This window comes from Vespa velutina, chromosome 4 (assembly GCF_912470025.1).
Source record: "Vespa velutina chromosome 4, iVesVel2.1, whole genome shotgun sequence".
Classification (NCBI taxonomy): Eukaryota; Metazoa; Arthropoda; class Insecta; order Hymenoptera; family Vespidae; genus Vespa; species Vespa velutina.
In genome coordinates, this window is record NC_062191.1 from 7,761,851 (window position 1) to 7,772,777 (window position 10,927).

General features: G+C 27.7%; 1 protein-coding gene across 2 annotated transcripts in view; it reads right to left on the minus strand.

The window, feature by feature from the left end:
- Positions 1-10,927, minus strand: part of LOC124948715 (B9 domain-containing protein 1) — a 104,020-nt gene that overhangs the window by 62,929 nt on the left and 30,164 nt on the right. The window contains exon 5 of one of the 2 annotated variants that reach the window (XM_047492738.1): positions 8,876-8,894. The exons of the other annotated variant lie outside the window; for it this stretch is intronic. Coding sequence (XP_047348694.1) covers positions 8,893-8,894 — 2 coding nt within the window. The 3' untranslated portion in view covers positions 8,876-8,892. Of the gene's footprint in view, positions 1-8,875; positions 8,895-10,927 lie in introns of those variants that run through there. 2 annotated transcript variants of the gene reach the window in all.

A 10,927-nucleotide genomic window follows, 5' to 3' on the forward strand; every position in this document is an offset into this window, starting at 1 on the left:
ATAACTTAAGAGTTATTATAACTCCTTCTTTCTTTTTTTTGTATAAATGCTCATTTATAATAACTATATCCATGGTCCGATTTTTTTACTATTAAAATTTACTCGATAGAAATTCTAAAAATTCTTTTCAAAATCGAAAATCGTTTGACAATGATCTTTGAAATTTTATTCGCGATTACAGTTTATTTAGAAAAGCACACGTTCCTATATTGTTTCACTCGCTTGGATTTAGCCACGTACTCGAAATGTAAACAAAGCCTAGTGCCGCGGCCAGCTTTAATTTTTTCCCTCCTCGTTTACTTTACTATCCATGATGTTGACCTTATTAACCGAACACGAAGCACTTTCATGTCCATGTTCCAACAAATTACATTCTTAGTTTTGTTTCGTACTACATACTCATTATCAACCTTGTAATGTCTACTTTACTCTCTTACTTTTTTTGACATTCCGTGTTATCTCTTGAATTCATAAAAACAGATAAAAAAAAAAAAAAAAAAAAAAAAGAGAGAAAAGATAAAAAGAGGACTTGCCGAATGAGATAATCTTATTTGTTAAATTTCAAGGAAAATATAAAAAAATTCGTAAAAAAGAATCATAGAATGAATATTCCTTCTATTCAAATTTTTTTTTCACCCCTCTTATATTTCACTTTTTAATGTTCTCTCATTTGTTCAAAAAAACGCTCAATCAATATTTGTTCGCTCATACCAATTCTCAGCACGTAGTTACTCTCAAAGAGACAAGAGTACCAAAACTTCTTTTCTTCATTCCGATATTATTCTACAAAGTTTTATCTCGATAAGTAATAGTAGAACAAGATGGATAATTAATACCTGTCATTCTTTTATATTTACTATAGGCAGTATCGAATTCATACAATTACGTAAGGGATTGTAATATATCTTTAGAAAAGAAAAAATATTTTTTGTTAAACAATATTTCTATACTTAAAATTATCAAATATATTTTTCTTAATCAAAAATATCTTCTCATTTCTCTCGATTATTTAAATACGGATTGTTATGTAAATTTCTTGAAAATTTCTTCATACATAGATATTATATAAATAGTTTCTGAATATTTCAACTAAAATTAATAATAAAATAAACTCATTAAAGAATAAGAAATTTCTATCGTCACGATAAATGTAAAAAGTTAAATACCAAGCTTAAAATTTTTTTATATTTTTTAGAAAGACCATTCAAAAATAACAGTCTTCTTTTAGAAAAGAAACGACGAATTTATTCATGCAGGAACTTCTTCTTTAAAAGAAAAACGAAGAGTGAGAGAGAGAGAGAGAGAGAGAGAGAGAGAGAGAAAAAAGAGGAAAGGAAACATTTTACACGTAGTTCGACAAAATTCATTTTATTCATTGCATAATTTACGACTGAATAAAATTAACTTAAGAATATAAAAAGTCACTAATGATTTCATTAAAAAAGTGAGAGAGAAAGACAGAAAGAGAGAAAGAGAGAGAGAGAGAGAGAGAGAGAGAGAGAGAGAGAGAGAGAGAGAAAGAGAAAACTTAGAGGAAGTAATCTGAAAATGAAAAGGTAATGTAGAAAAATTCATTCGATAATGATAATCCGGAAATTTGAATAGATAGGAAAGGAAGAGAAAGAGGAAGAAGAAGAAAAAGAGGTAGAGAAAGATCATGAAAGAAATAGAGAGAAGTAAAGAGAAGGAGAGAAAGGCCGTGAAAAAGGATAGAGAGAAGCAAAGAGAGGGAGAGAAAGACCGTGAAAGAGATAGAGAAAAGTAAAGAGAGGGAGAGAAAGACCATGAAAGAGTTAGAGAAAAGATAGATAGATAGATAGAGAAAGAGAGAGAGAGAGAGGAAATTTGAATATATTTCATTAATATTCTATACAACTGTATTATTTCCAAATGATTAAAAATCGATCCTTGTACGCGACTGCAATACTAATTTTTCAAGTTCATTCAATCTCTTCTGAGAAATTTCATGCTGACCAAATGAAACTACCGTGAAAATTTCATGAAATATTCATCAAGATATAAGGAAGTATTTGATACGACGGATGGTATAATTTTTAAATTCGCTTCGATGAATCAATCATCGCTTCAATATTTTGATAAAAGCGATAATGATTTTCGAATACTTTGCCGAGCGATAAGAATTTGTGCAATTTATGATAAGCTTCATGTCGCGCTTCGTGCAACTAATTGCCAATATTACTTGTAATATTGAAAGGGAGTGTGTCCTTTATTTCATCGATATTTTCATTATTCTTTTTCTACCATACACCTATCTATAATTTCTACGATACACCTATGCATAAACGTTTTTGCCTGGGTATTTTATATTAAATTATCTCACAGTATTGAATATCGCTTTCATTTCATTCTTTACTATCTTTCAATTTCATCTGTACAGGATAATCCCTTCGCTTATTATCTATAAAAGTAAAAGAAAATTATATCCCGTTAATGTTATAATAATTGTCACTAAGAAAAATCGAAATGTGATTAAGTGTGATACAATTTCAATATTTTTTTAATTTCAACGGAATAACGATGGTTTCGATGATATCGAACTTGTCTAATTCGAACGAATTTATATTTGGACAAATAAATATTATTTACAATGTATTATTTACTTGGCTTCGAAGTGTTTTTATATTTAGTTTCCCTTTCTTTTTTCCTACCTTCTCTCCTTCTTTATTACAATTAATTCCTAACTAAGAAGTTCGCGCGTTAATTGTTAATGTTCGATCTCATATAAACCATTATTATGTTGATTAAATCATAATTTATGATATTACTTAATAATATTGGTTAATAAAGTATAATAAAAAAAAATATATATATATATATACATATATATATATACACAGTTACGTATTTCATATAGTATATTAAAATATAATTTATAATTATTAATATATCTACACACATATGTATATACAAAATGTCCATTTATATTCGAGAAAATATCTAAATATGATTGAAGTTACAAAATAGTTTAATAAATGAGATTTTGAATCAGTTATAAAGTGCATGTAAAAATTCAAAATCAGTTGTAAACACCCTATATGTCTTTCTTTATATACATATATATTAATGTTCTATAATTGTTTTTATAAAATATTGATATATGTATTTATATCTATTAATTCTAATAATCTTTTTTTTCTTTGGTAATATGTATAAATAACTTCGTATCTAACTTTTGCACTCGTTTATATTAGTTCAAATATATACATATATAACACTGTGAATATATATATATATATATATGTAAATCTGTACACTTATACGCGTAAGTAACATATATTTTTACATAAATATATACATAATGGATTATCAGTAGAAAAAAGAAACGACAATTTCTATAAATGTTCTCATTGTAAGATAACTAATTGGGACATACGAACGCTTGCTTAAATCTGTCCTTCATTACCGAAAGCCGGATCTCTTTATTACACGTGAAAATGAGATAGAAGTAATGTTATATTTAGAATGTAAATGTCGACGATAAGTTATACTTGCGAGCTTACACCATATATATACATATATATGTAGTACATAATATGCACATAGAAAGCGTTGTTTCAGTTAACAGGCAGTCCACAATGTAATTAATCGTTATACCTTCGGAGGCTCGACGTAGACCGATAGGGTGCGAGCAAAAGAGATAATTCTCTGTAGGCAACCACATAAATATCCAAGTTATATATAGTACATATTTTCAAATTTTTGAAAAATTATTAGATCAATATTTTTTTCTTGTAAACGCCCCATAATATAGTAAGCAGCTTTAAATAACAATTTGTTGGTATATACGATCATAAAAAAAAAAAAAAAAAAATAAAAAAAATTCCTATTTCGCAAATCGTGGATATAACAATTAAGAAACACTTTAACATTTTCATTATCTGAAACGAGTTCTTGAAGCACCGTTCGTTAAAAAATATTACGTTTATATCCTTGCGTTGAGATTTTTGCAATTTGAAATTGGATTAATGTTCACGTCCTCGGGTAATCCTATGCAAAGTATCACAGATAATTTTGAGATAGGTGAAAACATAAGGAAATGTTGAAAAAGTCATTGGCATACTGGTCGCGTGAAAACGAGCAATCTGGTTTTAGTACGTGCTGGGGAACCCCACGAGGGAGAAGTTTGAAAAATAGCTGAGCTTAGGAAAAAGAGAGGGAGAGGGAGAGAAAGAGAGAGAAAGAGAGAGAGAGAGAGAGAGAGAGAGAGAGAGAGAGAGAGAGAAAGAGAAATAAAGAAAATACGAGTCGATTTAAAATATCATTTTGAGAACTTGCCCGTAAGAAATTTTTGCTGATTTATAAAATTCTCTTTTCGTATTTGTAATAAAACATTCCAAACGAAATTCGGCCGATGACCGAACTAAAAGTAATAAAACATTGTCATATAGAGATATAATGGAAGATTAATGGATTTGGATGCACATATTTATTTATTTTTCATTTCACATGGCTATTTCGCAGATAAAAAATTAATAGCGAAATTTTAGATAATTAATGGTTTAGTTGTTTCACGCATCTACATGTGAATTGTTATTATTATTTAATTTTTGTATCATTTCGTTTGAATTATTAACATATGATATTTTGTTTACATGGATTATACGTATGTATACATATATATATATATATATATATATATATATATATATATATATTTAAGCATTTATTGTTGCATAACTGTAAACTTCGGTTACGTAAGTACGAAAAAGAGGAGACGATTAACTTGAATATCTATTACGTAAAGATCGATACTTACATGTTTAGAAGATCTCGCTAACAATACTTGTATCTTTTATATCGTATAAGTAAACGGTGCATCGTTATCGTTTTAAAAGCTATAAATTAATCGAAAACAAATCAAGAATGCATTTAAACTACACAACTATCTATAATTTGATATTGATTGATGTTTTAATCGTTGCGAAAAGTTAAAAGATTTTGCACTTTTCACGTATGTAAATTTTCAATAAAATACAGAGATATCCAGTCAGATTAATTACTACATATCAAACTCCATTACTTATCGATTTTATTCATTTAATCGACTATCTTAACCATCGACTATTGAATTTATTAATACCTAACATCCTTGAACATCCTTGTATATCATACGATTGATTCATCATTATTACTTGTGACATCAGATTATTAAGTAGAAATAAATTAGTTATACATTAAACCGAACGAACGTTTTGTAAAAGATCATTTAAACGTTCTACACAATTATAAAATTTATATTGTATAAGATATTAATTAAATGATAAACATCCGGTTAGATTAATTACTATAATTGATATTCTTTAATATATCTCATTCTTTACTATTATACATTCTTTTTATCTATTTTAACGAAATTCAATGATTAAAATGAAAGAAAATAGTTTTCCAAAAAGAAAAAAAGAAAAAAAGAAAAAAAGAAAAAAAGGAAAAAGAGAAAAAAAAAGAAAAAAGCCATTCTAATCTAGTGATACGTTTATACGACGAAAATAGTAATCCCTCTTTTCATCCTTTTTGTTAAATCCATGAATTCGTGTTCGTGTCGTATGATATATATCTATTTCGAAGCTCAAAGATCCCTTTATATACAACCACGCCATAGCCATTCAGTCTTTCAGCTGAGCGCTGGACTCGAATTGGTTATTATAGTTTTATATGTAACAGTTTATACATCATATGTACCGTGTTCATCACCATCCGTTCTCTGGACGTCCTTCGGTAACATTTTATAGCCTCTGAGTTATATTTTGCTTGTTTCTGGGTCTCACCATGAAAAGACAACCAGAGCACGGACTTGTATAAACCTATCTGAACGTGTCTTATCCGTGCATGACGCTATAACGTCTGGCCTCAAATTGATCGTCACATCCATGAACGGTCACCAATCGTATATAAATGTTTGGACACGGTACGGCCACGATACGATTATATATATATATATATATATATATATATATATATATATATAAATAGAGATTAATTCTCTGAAAATCGATAAAAGTTTAAAATACATTGCTAAGACCAGTTAGTTGTAACTCCGATAACGACAATTTCGAGATTTTCTTTTTAAAAAGGAAAAAAATTTAATAAATATCTACGATTATTATTCATATAAATAATACATCGTAAAAAAGGATAATGAATGATTTAGAAGTTATCATTTATTACAATGAGAAAGAATTAAATGTATTCTATAAGTAAACTCTTCTTAGATTCTTATTCAGTATTTTGCATAAACGAGTTTTCTTTTCGGTCAATTTTCTTCGTGATAAATTTCTTATGTAGATCTAGAAACGTTCGTTGACAATTTATATCGAAAGTCCTACAACGAACTATATTGAGTCCTACATTGATCGAATAAAACGTCGCGACGATTCGATAGCGTATTTTCTTGGCTTTCATGTTGCAAAAAGAAAATAAAAGGGCCAAAGAGTGTTTTTACGAAATTCTCTTATATCTATTCTCTCTCTCTCTCTCTCTCTCTTTCTCTCTCTCTCTCACTCTTTCTATAAATTAGAACTTAACTAACTGGAACAAGGCAAACAATGGAAAGGTATAAAAACGATAAATAGTGGCACGTGTCTAGGCTCGGTTTGTGCGTGTTAAACTAATCCCAACGAGTCGAGGAAAAGTCGTGAGTTTGGAGAGAAAATAATGTGATAAACTACCTCACCGAAATACAGTTTGCTTCCTTCGTATCAACATTCAGTCAATACCGTTTCTTTCTGTTAGCTATTTCATCGATATAATGTGATTTACGATATACGAAACGTCTTTTATTTGTTCATTCCATATTAGACACATAACGCGAAGAAATTAAGTAAATACATTTACATGATATTTTTATTACAAGGATGTTCACTATTTTTATTTCAAAAAATGTACTAAGGAACAAACCAAACTTCTAAATAAGTGTTTTATTATTATTATTATTATTATTATTTTTCTTTTTTTTCATAAAAATATTCTCTTATGGATATTAATTCCAGAGATGGATATATCAATGTGGGAGATAAGTCACTAGATCTTTCGGATAATTTCTTTTTTAGAGGTGGTTTTGAGAGAGAGAGAGGAAATTTTGTTAATGACTTACATGTTGCTTTATAATACTTTCCTACCAGAGATTATTTAATTTATGACGAAAATATTGTATCATTCGAAATAATCTTTGTTGCTGTGAAACGTAAACATTTGTGGCACTGTTTCAAATGAGCCTCGTAAAGTGGACTATACTGATATTCCTCAAACAACAAATCATACTTATCTATTATAATTAATACCTAAAATAGGATACGAAGAATCCATACACATAAAAATGATAGGACACTCTCATTTGGATTACTTTATAAGACTGCCGTTCATTATATAATTAAATAAAATAAAATAAATTTCATTGTTTAATAATTTTGTGAAAATTGTATACCGGTAATATTAATGATTTGTTAATTTCTTTCATTTGCACTTAGCAAAAACACGATATATAAACCAACATTTTACTTGGTCAAGGTAACCGATACGCAAATATGAATTTCATGTATAATAATTACGGGAAAATAACTTTAAAAAATATGAAAAGAATGTTTTAAAGATACTAACAAAATCTATCTATCGACTAAGTCACTTAAAAGTGTAAATACTTCAATAAAAACTAACATAAACGAGGTAAAGATTTTTATATGAAACTCATAATTTTCATGATATGGAGATAGTCGATATTTTTTTTAAATGAAATTTAATTTTTTTACTTATATAAAAATTATTAATTGAAACCAAGGTAAATTCGTAACCTACTTTCCTATTCTGATCATTATTAATAAAAGATATAACCTCTTAAAGCTTATCGATGCAATAGATCTATTTACAGCATTATTAGTTACAGAAATTTAATTGTTCTATTTTGTAAAGATATTTTTTTAGTAAATTTTTTTTCTATCATAAAAAATAACCAAGATATATATTCACGCTTTCAATTTTAGATGATCTATACAATGGTTCTTAAATACTCAAGTATTTGGTTCTATCTTGAAATATAAGATATTACTCAAGTACTACTGTATTCGGATACTTGGTAAGATACCTAGGTAAATGAAAAATACAAATCTGATAGAGTTACAGCCATACTTATATTGCACGTATTTTCGAAGACCGTAACTTTCATTTTACTATTGATTTTCAATCTCTGCAAATATTGTTAGCTTAAAATATAGTTATCTATTAAATGAAAATGTTACTTTATCGATATAACTATACAAAAATAAAAATATTTGATTTAAAATAATTAATTGCTTTATAGTTTTATTATCTCATAGAAAAATATAAGTTATCTGAAACATTGTAACTATCCTGGTAGCATTTGTAGAGTACTCGAGTATTTTTCATATTCGGGTATTTTTCATTTACCCGATTAGTCGATTAGTAACAATCTACGCGTAATTTACAACTTGTAATTATGAACGATAGATCGCAACTGTAATTTCATGAAACAAAATTTATTGATACTATTTAATGTTTTAGTTTCGGACTTATTGAATATATATAATATACGACTGAAGGCCCTCCAAAAATTGACTATTAGTCAGCCCCCTTCTTCCGCATAAAAGATGATAGTGAATTTTGTGCGAACTCACTTAACGAATTTTCCCACGAGAAAATCTCTATAAATCCGGCAAATAAATGTTTTATTGTTCTGGAAAATCCCCTCGCGTCTTTGATAATTGACGCAATCCACGCGTTTTTGTGATTTACGTGATTTCTTGAGACCTTCCCCTAAATATTTAAAATACAGTCTGCAGAAACTTTTGTCGTTATTGAATTCATAAATAATAAATGTTTAAATAAATTCCAAATTCGTTGAAGGTCCACAATCTTTGCGTATTCTAAAAAAGAACAAAAAAGGAAAACAGAAATACTGATGCGTATTTTATATCTAACACTCTATGATTTATGTAAATTGATAATAAATTAAAATAATAAGTACGCACCTTTAACAAGCGAAATGTCGCCTTCAATTTTAATGAAACTTTACAGATTGAAGTAAAAAAAGAGACGTGTTTATTCTTATATATTTTTGTCTTTTTCAGCTATCTTGTAAAGTAATCGAAAGACTAAAAAATACTATACTGAAAGAAATTTATTAGGTGGGTGCAAAATTAATTGCGATTTTTATATGTCAAGTGAAATGATAAGAAAACCCAATTATTTTCGTTGAAAAAAACAATTATTAACGAAACAAAAGAATCTTTCAAAAATCGTTATTTTTCTAAAAAAAGAACTTTTTGTGACCTTTATATTTCTTTTACTTTCTAAGAATTTTATTACTTATTTAATTCTGCAAATATATAAGTCTCTGTGTTATAACTTAATATATATAAATTTATGTTTTATATGCAACATCTAATTTATCAACACGATAATACAATTATGATTATTAAAATTAATCATAAAACGATGATTAATGATTATGAATCAGTTGAATTGTGCTATATTGCGTATATTCCCTTGTTACACACACAAACACATATTTAAGTTATATCTATATACGATCTATGAATTTATCTTGCCGTTCAATTGTTCATTTCTTGCTTAGAATTTACAAGAGTCTTGAGAATACGTAGGAATAAAATATTTCCCTATTTTACTCGTACGTCATATCTTTTTCTTTGGCTAGTAAGGATACGGAGATCCCTCAGATAACATCAAACAGGACTTCGAGCAGTAATTAGGATGTAAAGCAAGACATTACGAGAAAATTTATTCCACGCGAGACTCGTAAAGCGACATCTCTTAGCTTGAAGTATAGCACTTCATGCAAATTCACGATGATAACAACTTGTATCGTTCGATGAATTAATTATAATGAAATAGATTGAAAGCTAGACAATCGTTCGGTCTAAGCTTTATTAATTGTTGACGTTAAATCTTTTCATAATCATTTTACATTTTTATCTTAACTAGATAGTAAGATTATTATTATTAAATTATTATTAAAAAAACATACATTACCACGAAGCAGTCTTATATATGAAATGTTATATGAATCATATATTAGTTTTTTAAAAATGTTTTTGAATTAACATAGATTGGTAGAAAATAAACTTCAAACGGAAATTCTATGCTAACTCTAGTTACGATTAAGGGCGAAAGCAGAAGTAAAACAATTTCACGAAAGTAGACGCTGTAATAAGGTTGCTAATATATAATCTAGGTGACATTGCAATTTATGTAATCGACGAAGGAAGTTGTTGCCGCGTATCTCAGGTTAATTTCAAGCTTCATTAATATGTAGGTATGATAAAAACAAAAAACTAGAGAGAAATAGAAATAGTTTTCGTAAAGAGGATTGTCTTTTAATATAAATATTTTGATAAAGATATTTTTAATGAATTCTAAGGCCTAATTTCGTAGAAGAAAAAGAATGTTTCACACGAGATATCTCTTTCAATCAGTAATACAAAATATGGTCTAAAAAACTGATGTTACGAATAATAAACAATATAAAAATGTAATATATTCCATGTATTTACATATATTCGTTACATATCACACAACGTTAAATATTCCGATTATTAATACTGGTCGTCTATTATTAATACTAATTGTGCAACAATTTTGATAATAGTCTAATGCATGAAAATAACGAGCGAAAAAAAAAATATTCAAGTTCAACTTCGTTAATCTCAAAAAAAAAATAGGTTAAACTTTGATAACGTGTTGTCGATAAGCTATTTGAAGCAATAGATACATATGCAAAAAATTATTTTCCGAACTACTGTTATGTATAAGCTAATACATATTACATATATTTGTAAAAATACTAGACAATAAATATATATGCATGTATTTTGTTGTCGAGCTCATGAATGCGACCAAGGACCTAAATAATTTTCAAGATCCCTTTAACTTGTTTTGA